General features: G+C 39.2%; 1 protein-coding gene across 1 annotated transcript in view; it reads left to right on the top strand.

Moving 5' to 3' along the window:
- Positions 1 to 305: 305 nt before the first annotated feature.
- Positions 306 to 25133, top strand: part of HIBADH (3-hydroxyisobutyrate dehydrogenase) — an 85821-nt gene continuing 60993 nt past the window's right edge. Inside the window, exons 1-4 of the mRNA XM_063325082.1 lie at positions 306 to 447; positions 8898 to 9058; positions 13551 to 13660; positions 16098 to 16219. Of these exons, the coding sequence (XP_063181152.1) occupies positions 366 to 447; positions 8898 to 9058; positions 13551 to 13660; positions 16098 to 16219 (475 nt within the window). The 5' untranslated portion in view covers positions 306 to 365. The remainder of the gene's footprint in view (positions 448 to 8897; positions 9059 to 13550; positions 13661 to 16097; positions 16220 to 25133) is intronic.

Raw genomic sequence — 25133 nt, 5'->3', positions numbered from 1 at the left:
CAGCGGGCAGACGCAGGCAAGAAGGAGGGCTGGATGGAAAACACCACCCCCGGGGGAGCTGTGGGCAACAGGACAGTTACCCGCCGCCAGCTCCGCTGCCCCAATAAGGTTCCCCAGCGCCTGCCCAGCCCCCGACCCGCCCCGCTCCGGGGAGCTCGTCCGGCCCCGTCCGTCACGGGGGCGGTGGGCGGAGCCAGCCGGCGGCGGGGAGGAGACTTTGCGCTGCCATTGGCTGGATCCCGCCAAAGGGCGCCTGTGGTTGGCTGCGGCAGCTGCCGCTCGGAGCGGGCGGGCGGTGGCGGCGGGCGGGGAGGTGGCGGGGCGGGTGGCGGCTGGCCGGAGGTCACTCGGCGCGGGGGCGCAGCATGGCCGCGGCTGTGGTGCTCGGGGGACCGGCGGGCTGGTGGCGCTGGCACAGGCGGGTGCGCGCCGCCCGCGCAGCGATGGGTAAGGAGCTGCCCCTCCCCTCGGCTCCAGCCGCTCCGCTCTTGACCGCCGGGCGGGGAAAAGGCTGGGCCTTTCCAAGGGGCTCGGCCGGGGAGCGCTGCCGCCGCGCAACCCGTGGCGGCCGCGGGGCCTCCGCGCCCCACAGGCCCGGCCCCGCGTCTGGCGGGCCCCGGGGCCGCCCCGCCGTGCAGCGCCCCCGGTGAGGGTGGCCCGGGAGGGACCTCCCCACGGGGGAGCGCTGAGAGGGGTCGTGGTTGGCACGGCGCCGTCCCGCCAAGCGGCTGCCGCGTTACTTGAGGCCGTACCGGGCTCCGGGGTGGCTTAGCTCAATAAATGTTTTCAATAATTTGCTTAAAATAGCGTGCCTGGAAATCATCGGAGCCCACAAGTGCTTCCTGTGGCACCAATGACACGTTAGCAGTACCTGTCACCTAGCGTTGGGCAGTTCAACCCTCGCGATCCTTGTATCCTGATTATTTTCCTTAAACTGAAGGTAAATCCAGCAGTCCTTCCTCCTGTTCCAGCTCCGCAGGCGCTCACTCGCAGATATGCTTGATTCTTGGGCGGCAGAAGGAGCAAACACCTTTAAATGACTCGTTGGTGCAAGGGAATGGAGAACATACTTGCAGAATTGGAGGTCAAACCTTTTCCCTTTTCTAACTTGGAAATCACGCTGCTGTTTCCAAGTATTTTAGCTGCTGAAGTAGATAATTGAAAATACCTCCTGAGTAGTCTTTTCCATCTCATTTTGATAGCAGTCTGTTGCTCGTGTATGTTCCTGTATAGTTAGGCTCCAAACAGACAAATAGGTGAAGACCTGTCAAGTAGTGAAGTGGAAGAACTGTATTATTTTAAATGGTGTATCATATGATTCTAAAATCTCAACAGGAATTAATTACTTCTAAGTAACTTCTTAAAAATTGTAATTCCCCTTTAAACCTCATTTAAACTGATCAATGAAAAGTCTTTGACACTTAATTTTGAGATTAGCTTTCAGTGTTACTTTTGCTTGACTGTCTCTCTTCTGCTAATGCATGATTTTTTTTATAGTTGCAGCTCTGGTGTTGTGCTAAGTAATAGCTCAGGTGCAGCAAGCATCTTGGTCACATGCTAGTAAAGTTAAATACAGGGCACCTGTTTGTGTATTTAGTACCTTTTGTGATACCACAATTGAAAGCAGTAGCTTTCAAGGTATTTTGAACTTTCTGTGCATGGTAGCTGTCAGATATTTCTGTAAGAGCTCTGAAATCCGCTGTCTTGGTTAATACTCCAACAGTTGTGTTTAATGTAGGAAAAATGGAAGGGATCTCGTTTCTTGGAGTGAAAAGCAACCCAAAACACTACACCGGCCCTTGAAGTTGAAAAATATACTTTGTTTTTGCCTGAAGACCTGAGCGAGAAACTGTGACTAAGTGTAAAGAGAAATTGTGACTCTCCCAAGAAACTTCCCTAGAGCAGAATTTCACCTACAGCGTTTAAGCTCTGACTTACTTTGTCAGTAGTGACTGTGCTGAAAGTCCTGTTGACTCTGAGAAGTGTTTACGGGATGAAGGTCTAAGCATTAAGCCTTCTTAACCGCTAAGCTCTACTGCTTAGTTATATGTCGAGCTTTCCCCATCTCTAATGCGTTTATTAGGTCTGCCATCCTTTTCTTTAGTTTTGAGTAGTCTAAAAGTTGTCCTTTGAGTTGTGATTTCATCAAATGTCGTTGTGAGTGGAATGCCATCCTAGTGAAGGAACTCTGCCAGCTCCAAGAGCTGTCCAACATCACAGTTTGGTTGGGGAGCAGGCTGTCTTCCTTCACTTACTCAATGCTCCTTAGTTACTTGGTCAGTTACTCTTTGCAGCTGGCTCAGACCATGGTGCATTGTTTCTTCTGTGTGTTTATACCAGAGGCTGTTAAATCATCTAGGAGGAAAATAGACCAGGGCAGATTTTGGAGAAGCATCTTGGGTATGTATGTTTGTGTATTAGCAGGTTGGATAGAGACCATGTGGTCTTGTCATCTGCAGCTAGCTCTCACTGGCAAAGGTGCTTCATGGAGAAGGTGTATATGACCTTACTTAAAAGTACATTTTTGATGGATGTGGGGACCACTAGGGAGGATGAAGGAGGTGTTAATGAGGTATTGTGGATGACAAAGGAAGATTTTCTGGTGAATGAAGATTAATCAGCTGAGGGAGCTGTTCATCAAAGAAGGTGGTACCCTGCTAGAGAACAAAAATGTCCTTACAAATAGTTTTGGATGAGTAGTAGAGACCATTCACTTAATAGTTAAATAGTACTTTTGTTGATGCAGGAGCTGGTTTTGAACTGTCAAATGGTTCCATGCTCTGGTGCAGAGAAGCATTAATTACTAAGCAAGGATTATGACAGAAAGACCTGCTGCTCTGAAGTCCAGCACATTACTTAATTAAGGGATCAAGTGTGCACTTGATATTCTTTTTAGATGAAAAGTACATACTACATGTTTTTGTCTTTAATGTATTAGAAAACATTTAATGAGGTATAGCTACGGACAAGAAAAATGAGGTAAGAAGACTCTGACTTTTACAAGATAGCATGTCTGGTTTTCATGAGCAGACCTTTACAGAGGCAAGGAAAAGCAAGGGGGTGTTTTCAATGTAAAGCTGGCCAAATTGTAATCTTCTTAAATTATGATTTTGGCAGAGTGCAGTTCTCAAAATCATTGCATAACCTTTAAAAGCCTATGACACTGGGGCAATTTAAATTCCATTGGCAAAAGCTTCTAGGAGCAGAAAGACCTGATTCTGCCTATGTACAGCTGGCCTCTCTAACGTCTGTGTTTCTCCATCTAGTTCCCTCCAGGATCTACTTCAGTAGGGGTTTTATGAGGTTCCATAGAGTAGTCTGCACAAAACAGAGAAGGTCTCTCTGATCCTTTCTTTCAAAGCAGGAAGGAGAAAAGGGATGATGTCTTCTGTTGTACTTGTACCATAACTTAAGATGCTAAATCAGTGTCAAAATCCTTCATTTAGTGGCTCAAATTGAATTGTCATCATGTTTCCCTCTCCTTGTCAAGTTATTTCATAGGCAATTGTACCTTCTCATAAAGCCCTGAGCAACAGCAGCAACTTCAGTTGTTGAGCTTCTTCTGGGCATCTTCCCAGGCTCGTGTTAAATCACACCTACTGGGTTGGAAAAGAGCTCAAGATTCACTGATCCAGATTGATCAAGAGTGTTAATATGAGTTGCAACTACTCTGATTAGGAAATTCATATGGGACAGGAATATGTTGGTCTATTATCCCTTGTGCCAGATTTATCATTTTCATTTGACTGTGGAGCTGGGGATTCCATCCCAGGAGCTAGACATTTTGGTGAACATGGTTCAAAATAGAGTTTATAAAGCCAAAAAATAAACAATATAGTTGAGGTTACAGTTTGAGAGTTGCTGGATTCTCAGTCCTGTTCTTGGCCAGTTAGACTGTGCTTTCCTTTAGAGTACAAACATATTGGACCTTTTCCAGCTGTACTGCCTGTGGTCCTATCCAGCTATTAGTTCCTTTTTGTTTGAACACAAAGAGATGTCCTCTGCATTGCATATTATAGTGTCCGTGCAGTCTAGTATTTGCAGTGAATTCAAAGCACCACTGGACCTGAAATTCTTTCTTGAGACTGTAAGAGTCATTACTTTGGGAGATAGTGTAAAATGAAAACATCTGAAATGATCTAAACTTGTAACTGTCATTGTCCAGGTTAAAAAGAAAATTGGTTTTACTATCGTTACGTAGAAGCTTCAAAAGACAAGTTTTAGGTCACTGACAGACCAGGTGTTCTAAGGACAGGATTGCAATCTGTGCATTTCTGAATTTACTCTCATAATGGACATGTTTTGTTTAAGAAAAGGCATCCATAGATTCATAAACTCTTGCTGATTTTTTAAATTAAATTATTTTAAAGGTAAAATTCTCACGAAATTGTAGATTGGGTTAGGTGTTTCTATTGTAGGCTGACTTTTCAAATCTGTATTGTCTGTAAGCCCCCAATATGGCAAGAGGGTCATAAATTGATCCTTCTCATCAGTAGAGTCTTCATAGGCACAGGGCTCTGCGAGCACGTTCCCTCAAGGGACATGTTTGGGAAAAGCCCAAATTCTTTGGAGTCAGGGTAGCTGTAGCTGATTTTGCTTACAAATAACTTGATCTATAGATCAGCCTACATTGCTGGTTCTATTCCCAGTGAAGGAGAATTAATTGCACATGGTATGAGTGATTATTTTAAAAGTAGCTTCTATTGCTCTTACTTCTGATGTTCTGCCCTCTGTTAGAAGTTGAATGTGGACTGGGCATTTTTCCAGCCATGTGATTGCAGCAGGTTACTGTAGATTTTATGGTTGAAGTAAAATGGACTCAATACCACCGGGACGGTTTCTGCAAATGCTTACACAATTGATGGGATTAGTTAAGCATACGTGTATGTGGGTTTGCAGACTATCAATCCTTAGATCTTTGAATTATACAGTTATTTCAAAACTGAGCCTGTGCCATGTATCAAACGGTAAACAGTGTCTAGATATTCAAGCTGGACATCGGTTTCCGTGATAGCACCTGTGGAGTTTCGTCTAATGTGAAAATGTGAAAAATTGTGTCTTCTTAAACATCCTCTGTTTCGCAAACCCCCACTGTCTTAAGTAGTCATTAAAAAATATGCCCTGATTCTAAATGCTGTTGATTCAAATTTAATTGAAATCAGCTCTATTAGGTACATCTATGAGCTAGTTTCATCAGTCCTTTAAAGTGATTTTCCTATATTTGAGTACCTGTGGATCTGGAGGTTTTTCGAAGCTGTTAATCAAATTGTATCATTTTTAAGTGGCTAATTTAACACTGGGCTATGAGAAGTTAAACCAAACTAAGAAGTCAGAAACTGAGTCAGGAACTGGACTATTTCTCTAACGGGTCCCAGTTCCTGTGGATTTGAATATGTTCTAGTTAGCACAGAACAGAAAATGGTCCCTAATTCATGAACTAAGACAAGAGAAAATCAATGAAGACAGACAACAGGGGAAATAATAGAATACAGTGACAGAAAACTAATAATACCCGTCAGCACGTTGCCTCATATTCCAGCCTAACTGTTGCTGTGCCTTCTGGGGACATTGCAAATGAAGACTTTTAAGGAAGGCCTTACAGTAGAAGAATGAGTTAGTTTCATGGATATTTACACTGTGAAAAGATGTCTTAGAGAACTAATGGAGATGTTTGTTGGCAATAGGCTTGTCATTGCAGTCCAATTACCAATTGATATCTTAATAATGAGATGTGATGATAGCCATGAACAGTCATCAAAGCAAAGCAGTCTTACGTGAAAGAGGTATCAAGAAAGTTTTCTGGAAATGATTAGGAGATTTCTTGACATTTATTTTGAGGTGCTGGTTGGGTGTCCATGAGATGGTGTGAGAAAAGAAATCGGGATAAAAGTGAAGAGTCTACATGAATGAGCTTAGACACGGTAGCCAGATTTATGCTTCTGATGAGGTTCCTTGGAATTCGTAGAAACAAAGAAAACTGAGGTTTGTAAGCAAGGCTAACTTTAAAGCTAGATCAGGTTGCTCAGGGTGCTCCAAGATTGCTCCAAGGATGGAGGTTCCACTGTTTCTCTGTGCAGCCTGTACCAGTGCAGAACCTTTCCCCTCATCAAGGATTCTTTTCTTACTTCCAGCCAGAATTTCCCTTCCTGCAGGTTTTGGCCATTGCCCCATGTTCTGTTGTGCACCTCTGTGAAGAATCTGGCTTCATTTGCTCTGTAACTCTTCTTCCCTCCCGCTCCATAGGTAGTGGAAGACACAGTTAGCCTTTGCTTCTCCAGGCTAAGCAGAGACTTCTTTCTGTCTGCTGGGCTGTCTGCAGTTTGACCACGTCTTGTGTATTGTGCTGTGTAGAGTGGAATCACCGATTTACTTGACTTGTTGGGTATGCTCTTGCTAACGTAGGGCAGTATAATTAGCCTTTTGCTGCAAGGACGCACTACTGACTCATGCTCAACTTGTTGTCTACGGGAAACCACAGGTCCTTTTCTGCAGAGCTGCAACCTGTGGCTCTTTTGGTCTAGAGTACAAATTTTAGGAAAGATTTCTTCACAGGAAGGGTTCTCAAACGTTTGAACAGGCTGCCCAGGGAAGTAATGGAATCGCCATCCCTGGAGGTATTTAAAGGATGGGCAGATGTGGTGCTTAGGGACATGGTTTAGCGGTGGTTTTGGCAGTGTTACGTTGATGGTTGGACTCAATGATCTTAAAGGTCCCTTCCAACCTAGACGATTCTATGATTCTAGCCAGTCCTCAGCCTGCAATGACATCTCCTGCCCCAAGTACAGGACATTGTGTTTGTCTTTGTTGAATTTCTTGAGGCCCATTTCTCCAGTCTTTCTGAATGGTAGCCCTGCCCCGCAGTTTTTCAGCTATTCCCCCCAGTTTGATGTCATATGTGAAACTGATGAGGGTGCTTACGTCCCATCATCAGAGTCATTGATGAAATTTTTAAGCAGCAGCAGCCCCAATATTGACCCATGAGGAACACCACACATAACTGGTTTTTGCTAGTCTTTGAACTGCTGATCACTGTTCTTTAAGCCCAACAGTCCAGTAAATATTTCTTCCATCAGGCAGCCTTGCAGTCCAGCCCAGTGCATACTTTCCACATTTGGCTACCAGGCTAGAGGAGGCTGTTTTGAAACCTTTACTGAAGTCAAGGTAAATAAGTTCCACTCATATAAGGAGGTAGAGAAAGAAAGATGCTGAAATTGTGGACTTGAACCTCCACAGGTAGCTGGAACCTTCAGGGTAGCAAAAGGAACAATTTTAGATTAGTCTATGTGATGTATTGGGGAAGACTGACTCATAGAAACTATGAGAAAAAAAGACTCCAAGATGATTACTATGGCTGATGATGGTGTTTTAGGCTCTTTGTTAATTTGTTTCCTAGATTTGACATGTAGCACTTCTTAAAAAAGCAATGTGCTCTTTTCCTGGCTTATCTCAGTTTGCACTAAGCATTTTCCCAGTGCAGTTTTCTTTTAAATTGTGCTACTTCTCTAGCTATGTAATAGCTGCAAGCATCTGTGGAAACTGTCTCAGACCAAAGTTCTCTCAACGAACCTGATTTATTAAATGTGGCACTTCCAAAATAGTGCTGCAGATGAAAGAGCATGACCATTGCTGGCTAAGAAGGAGCTTACAGTCAGAAAGACTTTAAAATGATTAATCAAGTGTTATTGGCCTAGAGAGGATTCTTTGCTAAGCATTGAGACCTCTTAGAGTCTAGATCCAGCTTAGGCACATTTTCTGTACATGCACTTCAGAGTTACAGTAGTTCCGAAGTTAGTTAGCCGTGGTTCTGGCTGCTTAGCTGCCACATGCCTTAGTTTTTATTCTGCATAAGTTTTTCCTTTGCTGTAAAGGAGAAATTATTTTATGTAATCAGCAAAGAAATCTTGGCACTGCCAAATTGTGCTGCCCTTGGATTAGGAGTGTTGAGAGTGATGAGACAGTGATTGCAGTAGATGGATGCCTGCAACGCTACTTACCGTCCAGCATTTGATACACCTGCAACACTATTTACAATCCAGCATTTGATACTCACTAACTACTTGTAAAAAGTAACTGACAGAAACTGTAGTGTTTTCTGTAGATTGCGGATTATGCTTTATAGTTCTGTTTTGGTAGTACAGCACATAGAATACAGTGGTTATATCTGTAAAGACTTCATCGTTTTGTATTTATACTCTAGTTTGTTCTAGAGTATAGAACAGTAGTTCTATAGTAGTAGTTCTAGTTTTAAACTGTAGTGCAAGTGATTACATGGCTCAAAGAATTGGCAATGATTTATTATTGAAACTTCTGCTTTTAGGTTAGTGGTTTATATCTGGATGCAGGATCAGAAGAGTCCAGTTATTATCTATGAGGGGCTGCATGAAATAAAATGGCAGCCTCAGTCCATTTCTAGAGAACAGGTGCTAAATCCCAGGGCTGCAACCAAAGTTGCAAATAAGGGGTCTGTAAAATATGTATAAAATTTGATTTTGCATTTCCAGTTTAGTATTTAAGCACATAACAAAACAGAGACAAGCCTGCATATTTTAAGCCTGCATTTGAGCTTCTCTCAGACTGAAACCCAGGCCTCAGCTTTCAGGGATGCTGCTCAAGTTTGATTATTACTATGCTTTTTAAAACACTCACATTTTCCTAATTAAAATATGGAGGTTTTTGCTATATAAAAAATCGTTCAGGGATGGTATTTGTGGCACAATGTCAGCTATAATCTATGGTTTAAGTTATGTGGAGTGGGAATCACATTTCTGCCCTTTTTAGGTTTAACTATTTAAGTTGTCTAAATCAGTGCAAACAGATTACATGCTAGCTTTTGTTACATCATTGTTGCACATTACTCTAAAATGCAAATATATTGATATTTATTGTTTTGAAATCAGTGTGTTCTAGGGCAATGGCTTCCAAAACCCCGGTTGGATTCATTGGGCTGGGTAACATGGGAAATCCAATGGCAAAAAACCTGGTAAAACATGGATATCCAGTTATTGCATATGATGTATTCCCAGAAGCTTGTAAAGAATTTCAAGACTTGGGTGCTCAGGTATAGTAATAAACTTTCTTTATTCCAACAGTAACTGTATGTATTGAATGGTTCTTGCATGTGTTATTTTTTAAATAATCTGTTTTTTTCTTTGTTAAGATCACAATTGTAATTAATTAATTAATTGTGTTCAGTTTAGTGAATACAATCTGAATCTGGGAGGTTTCTCTTAGAGCAAAGTCATGATTCTACCTTAAGTAATTTTCATGCCGTTAGCCAGAATCGCTACCTTGTTGGACTTCCCTAGCTGGGTTTTTTTTTCCCTTTTTATGAGTAGGTTGATGGCCTGTTCTTTCACCTCCTCCTTTCTCCTGCTTCCTCCTCCCCCAGGTCTAGATGGCCAGTGGGCTGCTTTTCATCTGGTTCCTACTTTGACCTTTTCGGGTTTGATGACCCTAGTTAAAAATTCCTGCTGGCATAGCTGTAAGGGTTATAGGGACGTATGAGCATTCCTGCTGCTTCAAGGTGCAGTCCTCAGGGGCAGGGGAAAAATCTAATTATTTAAGTGCTTATTCTCTTGGAGGTGAGGAAGGTTATGGTGAGAGAAGAGGAAGGAATGGAAAGGAAAAAGGAGGGAAGGAAATTGATCACATTAAGGAGGTTTACCTTCCTGCCATATACCCTGTGAAATCTTGGCCCCATTCCAGTCAGTGCTATTGCTTTTGTTGATCCTTAAATACACCCAGAAATGCATCCAGTCTCTCAGATGGTTGGGATTGCCTTTTCTAAGTGTCTGAAACTCATTTGAATGTTTTTGACATACTTCAAAGCTACAGTAGTTTAGATAGTTGTGGTTGGATAGATGGATAGGTGCATAAAACACTGAAACAAAAGAATGTGTTCAAGTAAAGATAAACCAATGCAAAAATAATCCTCTGATGGGACAGCGTAGAGGATAGGGGGAAATTTTCCAGCCGTGGCAAGGAAATTGTAGGTAGATCTAGATAGAGGAGTTGTATGACTTGAAAGTCTAAACTGTTGGAGCTAATTGCAGCTGTTTTAAATAATGAAGTAACGTCAAGATTCACAAAAGATAAAATCATGTAGTGCACCTGTTGATAGTTAACTGCAGCTCCCTCTGAATAATTACAGAATCTGGGCCTTAAGTGAGAAAGTAAGCTTTTCAGCTTGTTTTCCTAGCTACTGTTTTTATTTTGTTAAAGAGCTGAGACCCTCAGGGATGAGCCAGACCTGTCTTGAGTAAGAGGCTGGGCAAATGGAAAAGAAGTCTGTTTTGAACAATTGGTTCTATTTTTAATTCATGTTCTTTGCTGTGGCTGCCCATTTGGATAGCTTATTGCCACAGTAATAGAATCCTTGGCATCCATTGCAAGACTTCACATGTGATATTCAAGGTGAACTGTAATGCTTTTAAAAATAAAGCCCAAACTATGTTTTAAGATTGTGAATCACTAAGAGAATACATGGGTAGTCTTAAATACAAATAAAACACACTTAAAGAAAATATGTAAACATAACTTCCTCTTTTTGATCTATAGGTGTAAATCCTACTCCGGCATTTTTTTCAGGACTTGGAAACTTGTGGGTCCAGAGGGCCTTGTAGAAACTGCTGTAGAAGGAACATTGGGCTCCAAGGGCTGCTTTGTCTTTGGTCTGGCTGGTAGGGTAAAACCATCAGGAGTGTTGCAGAGGTGAAGAGATTCCCCCAAGAGACAGTAAATGTTGTCAAATGTCCATTGTTTAAAGTAATTGCTACTACTAAGGTATATGGAGGATGAGGCACATTTGATTGTAAATCTGCATATTCTGTGATTCCCCTTTATTTAGCCTCTGAAGAGCTGGGAGGTAGTATATATTTTAGGAGGCAGCCCCCCACCTGCTGATGGTGAACAGTAAGGGGGAAACTGGGCAAGCAGGAGGATACGGAACTGCTTGGGGTGAAACCTGGAGAAAGTTGCCACGCTGCGAACAAGGGAGAATACTGATCAGTGCTGTGAGCAAGTAGGTTGCCTCTACACTCTGCTCTCTCTTTCCCCTTTTTCATAGTTATCACTTTCTTTCTCATACAGCAGAGTGCATATGTCACACAGTCACTTAGCTTCAGTTTACATATCTTTAAATCATATCTCAAATTTGGAAGTTTGAGAGTGTTACTGAAGTCATCTGATGCCTAAAGCACCATAAAAATAGAGCTTTCTTCAGTGTATTCAGTGAGGATGGCATTTCAGGCAAACAGGATTATTAATTGACTGATCATAAATATAAAGAAAAAATAGGGAAGCATTTTGGAATAAATATAAGTGGATGTGCATATTTAAGGGCATAAACCAATGATCAGTATGAAGAAAAGTCTCCCCTATCCAGTTGCATACTGCAAGAGTTTGCTTGAACTGTCAAGTATCAGAACATGTGTGGAACTTGCTGCGTTGCTGCTCTGAGACAGTACAATCTATATTAGTAATCAGCAATTAGTATTGGATATGTTTTTTTGAAGTTACACATATATTCGTAATGATTTCAAATGCTTAATGTTTCTTAATAGCTTTCAAATCATTCAACTTTATTTCTGAGACATGAAGTCCCAAATTAAAAAAAAGTTCTGTATGCTGCTTGGTGAACCAAGTAGGTAGGTTTCCTCTGGGATTATTAATCATTTTTTTTACAGTAACAAAAAGCCAAGAATGACAATTTCCACTTTAATTCCCACTTTTTTGCTACTTACTTCCTCTCTCCTGCTCTAATAATACACATTGGGACTGAACCAAACCAGAGATATTCAGAACTAAAGACAAAGCTGTCATACTCCTATATAAAGTTTTAGGCTTTCTGGTCTCCAGGGAAGCAAGTCATAAAATTAACTAATCAGGTATAGAAGCTTTTCTGCTTATAATGGCCTCATTTATTCCTCCTAACCTTTGTTGTTTGGACTAGAGTATGTTTCCTTTTATAACTGTGTGCATTTTACCAGATGTTTTCTGTAGTATTAACTTATTCTTTCAAAACAGAAAGTGTGTGTTTCTAAGTCCCACCTATGCCGGTTTCTTTACTCTTTTTTTGAGAGAGAGTTTTGCTCAGTGGATATATACAGTCTTCCCTTCTTTTACTTATTTTACAGTAAGTAAAACAGAAATCAAGTTTATCATGCTGTATCCCAGAAATCCTTCAAGATGCTATTCAGCATTTCTTACAAATGTGTATATACCTTGCTTTCTTTGATACTGAGACCTTAAAAGCATTGTATATAAAAAGATAATATATTTACATAAGTGCCTTTAACTACAGGTATTTGTCAGTTAAATACCTGTAGTTAAAAATAGATAAGGAATGGTGAAACGAGGTCATCAATTTGTTGATTTGTCTACATTATGGAAAGGAACCAATTTTTTCTAATGCAATTTCTTTAACCCTAAAGCCATGTGATATGGAAATTCTAATTTATTCACACTGACTAATAACTGCATATAAAATTTTGCTTAAGACATTTCTTAAAGTTTAAAAACCCGAGGCAAATAATTTATCAAGCGGAATAGTTCGTTATAATATTAAGGTTCCTCTTCATCATTCAGCAACAATAACCAGAAAATAAGTACTACAAGCCCTATCCACAACCAAAATCTACTCTCTGCTCATGTTGCGTCCTGCTTGGAAACTAATTCCTTTCAGTAAAACTACCCGAATGAGTGAAATCAGATTTGGTCTTTGTGGGTTGAAGATAAAAGAATAAGCTGTAGTTTTTTGTTGCTGTTTTCCCTGAGCTATGAATTTATTAACAATGTATTTTTTAAATAAGTGAATTCTTTAAAACTAGTCATTGACAAAACTTTAGCTGTCAGTATTTCACTTGCTGTGTACACGTCTTAAATACCATACTGCCTGCCTCTGAGAATGAGCTGGGGAAGGTAAGTTAGGTATATTTATTTAACAAAAAATAGCTAACAATATATTTTGAAACTTATTCACACATTTTTGGTGAAGTATGCTTTAGCTGATAATTTTCTTTTTTTTTTGAAAATGTCAGCCATAATATTGTGACAATCATCAATTAGTTTATCTGATTTTTTTTAAGGGGAGGCTCAGAGGTGCATTAAGCCTTTTTTTCTTTTTTACTCAGTCTTCCTATCTTCCAATGCTGTATAAACCAAGGAAGAAAGTGAGATTTTTGTCATCCTTAGTATTGACCCTCCTTAGAAACGTTGTAGAGCAGTATTTTGCATAGATGCATGGTTTATAATGAATTCAAGATTCATGAATGGGTTGATGGGATACAAGCATCCCCATTGATGGATGTTCTGGAGGAACTTCTGTAACATAACATCCTTTTCAATTTTTTTTTTATTTTTCTGTTGCTGAATCTGATTAATTAACATTTCCTTTAGGAGGGCAGAGTTTGTCTTGTGTTCTGATTTTTTACCTTGCTTTGTTGTGACCAGTGACTTGCAAATACTAAAACCAAACTCAGCAAACATGTTTGACATTTCTTTTTCAGGAAATGTAAGTTTGTATAATTGTATTATTTTTTTTTCTTGAAAAGGTAACAGATTCGCCAGCAGATGTAGCAGAAAAAGCAGACAGAATTATTACCATGCTGCCTTCTAGTCCCAATGCGATAGAAGTTTACACAGGAGCAAATGGAATTCTAAAGTAAGAATTTGCTGGAGTCTGGAGAATTCCCAGTCCTACTCTAGGCAGTTTGTCAAATGATCGCTGTTGCTGTAACTTTTGCTGTGCCTTTAGGGCACTTGATGTTCTCCTCTGTTTTGTCACTATTGATATTTCTAATTACATGAGTTTTCTTAAGCTGTGCTTGCTTTCGAATGGCTTTTGGCTAAAGTCTTGATTTTATTTTCAGTAGAATAATAATTTATATGAATTTGAGACAACCTGCCTGCTCAGTTGCATGTTTCTTTTACCATAATGTAACGTACTACAGATGAGTGTAACTAGAATATTTGCTGGCAACAATTATTTGCTCAAATACTTTTTTCTTTAATTTGAAATCCTGTAACTGAAATGTTCTAAAGAGATGCCATTGTCTCTCATAATATTAAAGTGCATTAACATAGAATAGCTGACGAGGCTTTATTGATTTCTACTCTTATTATCTGTTTATTACACAAGAAAATATCTAAAGAGGCTGTTTAATCTGAAGCAGTGTTTTTTAACTTCTGCGGAGGGATTTCCACAGAGCCTCAAATCCATATTTTGCAGAATTCTAATACTCAGACTTTTTGGACTTGCAAAATTGAAAAGTAAATATCATTTAAAAGGCTCTTATGGCCACGTGTGCACTGCTCCTAGAAGGCTGACTAAGGGTATTGAATACCTTTGAGGATCATGTAGGATCTTACTGCTATCCAGGTTAATAATGTAAATGAAGAAACATACAGCAGACAAAAGTACAGTAGGTTGTCTGAAACTGATGATAGCTTTTTTAGTTATTGATTGTAGACAATATTAAGGTGCAGTGATTAGAAAATTAGATAGAGGAGAGGGATTTTCTGTAGTAACTAATAGTTGCTTCCTTCCCTTACTATCCATAGTTTAATTCCCCACAAAGTAGGACTGAGCAGATCTAAGTATCCGTAGCTTAGACCCTTCAGGGAAGAAGGGTAATTGGATCAGTCCCACAAAGCTGGACAAACAGCTGTGGGAGAACAGTATCCAGGATGGCAGTGCTTTGAAGACCGATTGGCAGTACTTACTGATATAATACAGCCAGTTAATCTTTTGAGTACCTAGATGTGGAAAATACTGCAGGGAACAGAGGATGTGGAAAGCAGTCCTGTACTCCTGCAGTTTCTCAGCCTCCGTATTCAAAAGAAGGAAGTGTAATTTGACAGTAGTGCTTAATTGTCACTCTGAGTGACCTGGTCCTTGGTGACTGGTCTGACTGATAACTTCCTGAAGCTTTTTAAGCTTTACTGAAGAAAACATTGATGCTCTGGAGCGTTTAAGGGTTAATTTAGTCATCTCGCTGTGTTACCAAGGAGCCTGTGCCACTGCTCCTTGTCCTGAAAATAAGGGGAGATGATGTACTACTGTATCTGCCACCCTGGTTTTCGAGTGCAAACTTACTGCAGCAGCTCATCCCTTCTGTGGGAAAGGTCAAGTTCGGTCTATGTGGCACTATTTGAATCTGGAGCTACAGTGGGGTCCACAACTGTATGTATATATTGAGACTATTTCTAGGTAATTCGATTCAGTGAAATTCACCGCACTGCCAGCAGCATGCAAGGTGCAGCGAGGCTTTTAATCTGTCATGTGTAACTTTAAATTACCGACCTTTTTATGACTGAAAAATTATGTTGGTTGTTTTTGTGGTGTTTGCTGGTCCAGTAGACATTAAATCATGGTGCAATTGAATGGAAAGAGGGATAAAAATATAATCAATTTTTTATTGTTGAGAGCATTAAAAAAATTTAATTGCATTTTTTTAAACAAACACATATACATTTATTTTTGTGTTCTACAGTTTGGGATACAATTCTTCTGCCTAAATTTACTAGCTATCAGTGGGAAAACTTAACATTTTTCTCCATGCTTCACTTTAAATCTGCAGTGGGCTTTTATGGTGTTAGTTATGATCTTTAAGTACAATAAATTGTAACAATGATTAATAATGCAATCAGGCTGTTCTGATAAGGACTGAAGATATTGTATATATATATAGAAAGAAAATTGTATTGTTATATATGAAATTTTAGGCTGTATCAACATTTAGTTCAGTTGCTTAGAATGCCTCTTAGATGATCTGTATATTATGTACTGCTCAAGCTTGCATGGTGGCAGGTTTTCCCAGTGCATGTTTTTTGTGTATTTTTTTGTAATAGTGTTTAAGAAGAACATCGTTTTTTTGTGTTCAGGTTTTATTGTGCTTTAAGTCATTCAAAATTGTGCAGTATGCATGCTCAGGAGTATACATACTGAGCAGATCTTGCTCAATAGAGTTTAAAACTTTGTGTTTATTAGCGTACCAAAAAGTGTCTGTACATTTTATCATGCTGTGGAAAGCCAGTGCCATGGTAATAGTTGCAGATGTCTTGTGCAATGAATACTGAATAATTAATCTTTATTTCAGGAAAGTGAAGAAAGGCTCATTGCTAATAGATTCCAGTACTATAGACCCTGCAGTTTCAAAAGAATTAGCCAAAGCAGTTGAAAAAATGGGAGCTGTTTTCATGGATGCTCCAGTTTCTGGAGGTAAGTCTTCATTAACAGTTTACCTCATACTGGACATGTCTCTTTATTTGCAATCTCAGACACCAGTTTGTACCCTTGTTGCTACATGTTGCTTTTCATTGCTATATGTACAGTATTTATTTTTTTTTACATTACATTAAAGAAATGTACGTTATTTTAGGAATATTTTTAGAGTATAGGAATATGTGTTAGACCTGGAGAAACTGAGCTTTCAACGTGACATGGTACAATGGTCCTTTTAATTTAACTTCTACGCAGGGTAGAAGAGAATTTGGCCTTACAGTTTGTCAAAGCTCTTCCTGAGCATAGCCTGAATTTTAGATCATGAAGATGAGTGTGGGTGTCCTGGTTTGAGGGTGAGGACCAAAAACTAACCATCTTTTTAATTTTCAACTGAAAACCAAGGCAGGATTTGGCTACACACTTGATACCAAAATTTTCATACAAATTCTAACATGAACAGAAATTAGGAAGACCCAGGTAGGCGATACTGAAGAATGTAACGGGGAAGACAAGATTCTTGCTTCCCAGCCAAAATATTAGTCCTTGTTTTATAAAGTTAGATGACTTGTCAGTGTGGGAATAAAAACCACAGCAAAAAAGTATATTGTGGATGGATTATATATCTATCTGATCCTTTTCTAAACACAGTATGGCCTTCTACTTATCAGTTGGGCAATTCTGACATCTTTTATGTAGTTCTCTTCAATCGCTTTCCCCCAAATATGTTGTTTACCTGAGGGAATTATTTACATTGTGGAAATGTCTGTAATTTGTTTTTACCCGTAAGTTTTTGCTTTAAGGCTAACTATGCTATAATACAAAGAAATAAAGAAAGAAAAGTTTGATTCCAAAACAACCCTAACTGTTTTGGATGTTTTGTTCCTTGAGAAAATGGTAATGCTGAGACCGGGTTAATATGATAACATACAGTTGGCTAGTCTGAATACAAATGTCTTTTGGCATGTTAGTGGTTTATTTGAATGCAAATTGTTTGGTGTTTAGTATCAATTACAGATTGAGTGATTTTCTGAAGGAGGAGGAAAGAATTGATACTTAGCTTTCTAGTATGTAATGTTTGTGAATGCCAAGGAATGCTCTGTACAAATCATGTTTAGAGCAGGCAGTTGCTGGAAATGTGGAGAAGTTAAGTATGTTTGTTAGAAAAAGCTTTAATGTTATGCTTTGTTCTTGCCATCTTTCAGGACCTAACACATGAAGCCTTTGGGGTATTTTTGTACGTCCTGACTGCATTGTTGGCCTTTAGACAAGACACTAAATGGAGACGTATGCTCAGCTCTAGAAATTGGCAGGCATTATTCTGTTGCTATGCAATGCAGTAGACTTGGCAGAAGCGTAAGAGAGGGCATTTGTGGGACACAGTGAGGAGGAAGAGAAAGCAGCATGCCTGAACTGTCGTCTTTCGACCTGTCTGCTTACTAGCTGTTATTGCCAGACAATTCCACTTCTGTTTTTAGGTATTTGGGTGTTGCCTGATGGATGTTAATTTTCATCTGCACTGTGAAAAAGTTATTTCACAAACTAAGTAATATTTTGAAAATTGTTTGCTCTATAAACTTTATGGAGAAATAGTGATGATTTTAATCCTGTCTTGACATTGTAAATGAAGTATCTTAAGTCTAGCATTACTGCCAGATTTTAGTAGCTTGTTTGCAGCCTTTACCCCCAAAAGATTCTTTACCTTGATCTTTTTCAGATGGGCCTGTGCACCAATGAAGTGCCGTCTTCTTCATATGATTGGCCTACAGCATTTACTTGCCGCTTACAGTCAGGACCCATTAAGTAGAAGTTGATGCACCAAGTTACTATAGTGTTATTTTGTATTAACTGACTTTGGAAAATACTTATCATCCCAGTAGTTGCATGCAGATAATGCTGCTAATGCTGTCTAGAGATAGCAATCGCTTTACCCTGGGATTAGGATCTCTTGCAGGTCCACATGAGAAAGTTGTGTCACAGTTCGCAGTGCTGCCCTGATTTGTGAGCTTTGTGAGCTTATGACAAATGAGAAAACATCTTCAAAAGCTGTGTTTATTTAATTTATTTTTTTTTAATTCTAGAGGAGTAAATTTATCTTTTTGCAAAGAATTGGATTCTGTGTCTTTGTGTGTATAAAAGGCTTTTAAAGCACACATTATCACAGAAGTGTATTTAAGACTGACTTGGCACTAAAGACACTACTGGCTGAGTAAGGGATCTAAATTTAGCCTTTAAGAATTGTGTCGAGTTTGTCCTCCGACTGATTTCACTGAAAGTATGGTAGAGATTCTCAGCTTGCAGTCCAGAGCAAACTTTACTAGTAGTTTCACTGATCCTGCTGTAACATTTCTGTCTTTTTAATTCAATATACAAAATATGCATTATCTAAAGTACAGTGGGTGAAATGTTTTCTTTTTATTTCTGATGCGATGCTTTCTTCATTGTAAGCATTGTTAGTGTTCGGATATTACCCTTTCAACTTTTTTTCCCTTCCACTGACTCTTGAAATTGTATCAGCTCCTCTTCTGCTCAGAATATGTTGTACTGCATTCTGCTGGAACTTCACAAAAAGATGTAACAGCCTGATTTGTTTTTTCTGTTTTTGGAATTAAGATAAGATAAACTGGTTTCAATTCTTTTGTAAGTATGGTTCTTTAGATCCAATAATGAAATTTTGTTAGAACTCTCCCCTCGCTGTCTACTTTAGCCAACATAGTCATCAATCAAATGTCAGACTGCTACTTGTTAATAAGAGCTGTCATGTAGAGAACTGTAGTCATATTAAGTTGGTAATAAATAGTAGAATAAAACATATTTTTGTAGGAACCATGGTTTGGAGCTGGTTAGAAAAGGTTGGAGTTGCTATTCCAGCTGTCATTTCAAACTGTTTCATCGTATAGTACTACTTCCATAAGTTCCAGCTAACTGTTAAGTGATGGAAAGAATATTAGTAATAACACTGACAAATTGAGACTTCAGCTCCCTAGTAATGAAGTAAAATGTGAGTCCTTGAAGAGTGAATTGCAGACTTATTCCCTGTATGGCCAAATCTGTACTTAACATGGAGCAAAGAAAAAGAAAGTTTAAAAATACTGTGAAGATCTATTCTTTGATTTCCTTTCAAAAAGCAGTATGTTTCACAGTTGCACCTTAAAAAAAAAAAAAAAGACACCTCTCAAAACTGGAGAAGTGAATGTATTTCAATGGCTTGATCAGACTGATAGCAGAGGTTAAATAGGCCAAACAGAATAACTTGTGAACCTCTTTCTCCTACGTGGACGTTGAAGGTTTATGGCAGTGTCTTTTCCAAGGGAAGCAGAGGAGAGGGCCTTGCAGAAGATTTAAGACTATGTCTGTGCACACTAATGCTTGCAAAGATGATTTGAAAGATGTTTTAAGATTAGACTAAATAATAAGAATGGGTTGTTCAAAGATTGCATCTCTTAGCTTGTAAATTCTGTTTTAATAAGAAAGCATCATCAATATGTTTACCAGAATAAAGCTGGTTAATGGACCTCTCTTCTGTTGGGAGAGCCTTCACAGAGCTACTTTTTAACTGGCTTTCCTATGTGTCTTTAGCTTTGTGCATTTTTAGAGAAATACAGTCTTATGACTTTATGGGAGTGGAAGAGTCGGTTGGTTGATTCAACATCTCTAATTTGAGAGATTATGTAGTTTTTTTAATAAACAGAAGACATGAAATAAGGAATCTCCTGTATTCAGTGGTAGAGAGGTTTTGTTTGGTTTTGGCCTGCTAATGCAGTGATTGGAGTATCTGTTAGGATCCTTGAAACACTGTCAAGAAAAAGCAGGTTCATGAATTTAGACGTAATAATTCTGACCCTGTCCCCTTCAATGTTCTTGTTGTTGAGGAATGAGGGCAGATGTTCTTGTTGGTGAGGAAAAGATCTAGAGGCATAGCAATATTTACTCCATTATTATTTACGGATTTATGCTTCTGTGCTTTATTTTTAAAGACTGAATCTGTGTACTCAGAATGGCCTCAGTGTTCTCTGTGCTTCTGGGAGTGAGCATAGCATTTTCACCTCACTTCTGCTCTTCTTCCGTCACTCTCTGTCTTGCCTAATCTTTTCTTTCCTGACATGTTTCCTAATTTCTCTGTTTACATTTTTGATGAATGCATTTGATCATATTAATTTTTTTGAAAGTTTGTGGTCTAGGGATGGTAGTAGAAATTACAATGTACAACCTAATGTTACAGGTAGTCTGAAACATGTTATTGAGTTATTCTGAAATTTAAGTGAGGTAAATGCACTGCAGGAAGTGACTGATAACAAAAGAAGGGAAGGATTAGGTGAACTGATTTAGGGAAGCTGAAATGACGACAAAGAAATACTTTGAAATCTGAGATGCCTAAAATGCTTCCGATTCCTAATAACTTATGTTTTAAACTATTGAACAATACTTATGTTTGTCAAAATAAAGCTAGTTTATTAGACCTCTTTTGTTGGAGAGAAGATGGAAAGGAATGAAGATCTTGAAGATGTTCCACATTGGCAAAATGCATATTTTGACACTGGGGAGGGAGGAAGTGTAAACCCTGTGCAGAAATCATGATGTTGGCAGCAGTTGCTGTTGCAGAAGTTAGATGGCACATTTACTGATGTGCTGACTTTGCGAGGATATTTTTTTTTTTCTTTGAGTCTATTATGCTTTTTTTTTTAATGGAGAATGCAAAAGGTAGCAGAAGGCAAGGAAGAATAAACAGATTTGTTGAGAGTATCATCTAAAAATGTCACTGGGGTGGAGACAATTGTTCCTGCAATGACTAAAAGGGTGGAATGACTGATTTTATTAAAGTATAGTGTATATTTTGGCTATAAAACTGTGTGTAGTCTGGCCAACTAGTGACCAATGTGTAGGGAAACATATCTGTCTCCATTTATTTGAAGGTGTAAAGATGAGTTATTCATACTGGCTCAGTGGGATATTACCAGGAATAATAGGCTGGAAATTATTAAGGAAAGAAAAATTCATGCTGTGTCTACCAGGAAAAACTTCCTAACAACATTCTTCATGCACTGTGGTATAATTTTCCAAAGGAGGTGGTTGAAGCCAAATATCTCGACATGCTTTAAACTGTACTGGGCAAAGTGCTAGGAGCTGTTCTGTAGGGAAAAATCTTTAACTGGCAGAAGGATGGCTACATGATCTAATAGGTCTTTTCCATCTCTAATGTCTACAATTCTGTTGTGTTCTCACACATGGAGTTCAAAAACAGTTAACGGAAAACTATCCAGATGGAAGTTAAAAATCCCTGCGGCACTCTTCGAAAAAGAGTAAGGGATAACTTGCAGAATTAGAGCCAACATTCCTTTTTTCAGTAAAACTGGTTCTAATATCCATGCCTGTATGTGAGCTGTTACCGCATTCCTAATAGCTGCTCTGTTTGCTTGTGGTTACTTTAATGCTAATGTCTGGCTTATACTGTCAAGTGTTCTGAGATACACAGAGTAAGAAAGATCTTCATATTTCAGCCTGTCATAAGTCCTAGGGAATAAAAATTAATTTAATTTAATTTTTTAAATTTTGACTGCTGCTTCTAGAGAACTTTTAAAGTTAGGGAGTTGCAGGTGGTGTTTGGAAATGTTTCTGGAATGCAGTGATGACTTCGAAGCTTTCTACAAAGTTTGGTTTGGTTTTAAATGTTTGTAGGCTTCTTTTTCTCTCTTTTTGCACTTTAAACGGAGTCTCTTGATCAAAGTGTGTATTTTTCATTTAGTCAAAAATCCTAGCGTGACTCCTGTGCTTGGGATAGTGGGGATGATGAGCACCAGACCTTAATAACCCTCTGACTCCTACTGAGTCCTAATTCCATAGTATGCTAAATGTGGATGGCACACGTGTCGGCACCGAGCCCAGCCCCACAGCCCACCAGAGCACCACGTACAAACTGGAAGGTGCAGCACAGAGTAGAACTGGGAGTACACGGTGCCTGCACTGCAGCCTTCAGTGTGGGGACAGTCCCCACCAGCTACAAGCATTGGAGGCGCCACTGGAGAAAATGCAGTTTATTCTTAATCTTAATGCAAAGCAGTTGTACATGCAATTCAGTGTTGCCTTAAACAGACTTTTTCAGTCTGTGGGTGCAACTCCTGTTGTTTAAAATAATAATAAAATAAAAAACGTCCAGAGAAAATCGACTTACTTAAGTGGATTGGGCCACTGAAGATTGAGAATTACACATTTTATTTTGTCTCTTATTCAGCAAGGGAGATCTGCAGATCTTACTCTAGACACATGACAAGAAACACTGACATCCTAAGTACCTTAATCAAAGTCTTAGGACACATTCATGCAAACTACTCTGTGTTGAAGACTCCTCTGTAGGCCCATTAAACACTTAAAACAATTTTAAAGGAGTAGGAAGAAAAAATTCAGATGGGGGAAACTTTGCAGGCAGGGACCACTGCCTTTGTCTTGTAGTGCAGGCCTTTGAAAGTAAATTGTTTGTTGATCCCCTCAATGGCTGAATCCAGGATCAGTAAGAATGAACGCTGATCTTCTGTTGAGTCACATCTAGATGATGTTAGTATTATGAGTTACTTGTGTTTCCTTTTTAAAGTCATGGTGATGAGTTGGGCAAGGATGGGATTTATGTGTGACGATATTCTCTGACAGTCCGGAGCCATTCTAAGTCACTGGTTTGTTGCAGAAAGTTCTCTTGTAGCGGAGGGCGTCTTTATGTTTTGACAAGTCTCTTTAAGTTGTGCTAATAAAAAAGGGGAGAATGTTCTAGCAGAAGTGCTCCCTCTGTGCTTTAAAGAAATACCTCAAAATTACTCCGTATTTACCGTGCTCACTGTAGTATTGCCCATTGTGAGACAATTCAATAGATTGAGTTTTTGTCCTTAGCAAGACTGCTCCTGGTTAATCCACAGAGAGCTCGCAGAAATATCAAGATTTCCTAATTCTTCCTCCTCCCACCACATTTAAAAAAAAAAACCCCATGATTCATATGATTAAATAAAAGCATTTTACTGTTGCCTTTTACTGTTGAAAAGCATTTAGAATTCAGCTGTGAGCATACAAACTATGTAAATATTCACCTTTCAGTTTGTCCAACAGTATTTAGTCCTGTTGGCTGCCCACTTCGATCTACTGAAATGCAGAGGACAGCAGAGATTCATGCGGTTCCAGAGCTGAAGAAAACGTTTTTAACTGCAGTTCTCTTCATGCCAGACACAACATAGGACCTGAAGTGAAACCAAAATTACTTACTGTACTATATTTGACCTACAACTTTAACCCTTAAATCTTAATTATTGTTTTCATTCCTGTAGTTTCACTGGGAAACAGTATGTGGAATTTCCTAGACCTTAGACAGTTTTAACCTCTATCTGTTCATAAGAAGAGTTCAAGGATGGCTTGTCAGGAACAGAGTTAACTCATGGAAATGTAACCCTGATGCTGACTGTTCAGTTTCTGGTCCTGGTTCTATAAGCAGTTGTATTTTAATTATGCTGTACTGTGGAAGAATGTTAAATTTGTCTGCAGTAAAAAGGGGGAGGAGGAGGGGGAAGTGTGAAACACTGTGTAACACTTTATTAAAACCTTTACGTATTTTAAGTAAATCCACATAATGACTTGATAGTATCCCTTTATGTTTAACTGTTGGTAAACTAATGGGTTTTTTTAATGTGTAGTTTAGGTCATTGGCAGCAATACTAATCTGACATGTAATTATTATCCATTTGCTTTATTTGATATGAGTTGCTGCAAACTGTGTAAGATCCTAGTTACACAGTAACTATATAGTTTAACCGTATGCAGTCAGAAGCAACACGTTTTGCTGTCATTTTGGTTTCAATCAGTTTTTCCTTTGCTTTCTGAGAATGTGTAGCGGGAATGTGTGGCTCATCACTCTTAGTACATTTGCCAGTGTGAGTACAGAGAAAGTCAACAGACTTTTAGTTCTGGCTGAGGAGCATACTACTTGTGTTTCATTTGTGTTAGATTTCTTGGTTTTGCTTAAAATGATGACTTTTCAGAAATCAATAGACAAGTAACTCATAGATAATATGTACAGATATATGACTATACATAGTTAGCTCTTCAAACTTTAATTTCTGATGTCCAACATTTTTCTGATTAAACTATTTTCCAGAATCGCTACAATTGCTAGTAGTCCAAAAGCAGTATTTGGGAGCAGCTAAATGCTTTTTGTCTTGAATAAGGTGGTTTATGTCGAGTATGCTGTAAGAATAGGGATTTGCTCTCTCTTTTTAAAGTTGGAGGACAATTGGAGAAACGAATCTTCAGTAGCGTTATCAGCACGTGAAACTTTGTAATAGAGCTCTAGTTAGAGTAAACTAGGAGCGTATATAACTCTACTATTTCTGCAGATGCTCATCTTGTAATTTATATTTGTGGGGAGTTAGGGGTGATGCTGGGGCAGTGGGAAGGTTTTGTAGCGGAAGCGCTAAATGGGAAGCTGATGTGAATTTGGCAAGCAGGAGTTTCCTGAGATGGAGCATCCTCTTAGCAGCCTTGGCCTGAATCCTGGCTGCCTCTGAGGGCTCCCACCCTCTCCAAGGTGGAAGTTCCCACAGAGCGCACTAATAGCATCCCTCACTGCCTCAACATATCATGCTAAGGCGTGAGGCTTGACTGCTATGAAACAATGCAATAAACGCCTCCCAGGGCAAAAATGAACATACCTGAGCATCTAAATGCATCATTCCTGTGCTAGAACAAACTGGACTATAGGAAGGCTTTTCTATTAGCGTTGCAGCGAAAGGCACGCCTATTAAAGAAAAAGGTGATTAATCTGTTACTGTTTGGTCACTGGCACTTTTTTCACACTGTGTTAGTGTGCTTAGCAGTTCTTAATACTAAATGTGACTATGTGCACTTACTTAGTATGTTGTTTTCCTTAGTAGACAATTATACC

This window comes from Chroicocephalus ridibundus, chromosome 2 (genome assembly GCF_963924245.1).
Source record: "Chroicocephalus ridibundus chromosome 2, bChrRid1.1, whole genome shotgun sequence".
NCBI classification, from domain to species: Eukaryota; Metazoa; Chordata; class Aves; order Charadriiformes; family Laridae; genus Chroicocephalus; species Chroicocephalus ridibundus.
This window is presented reverse-complemented; position numbering and strand designations above follow the sequence as displayed.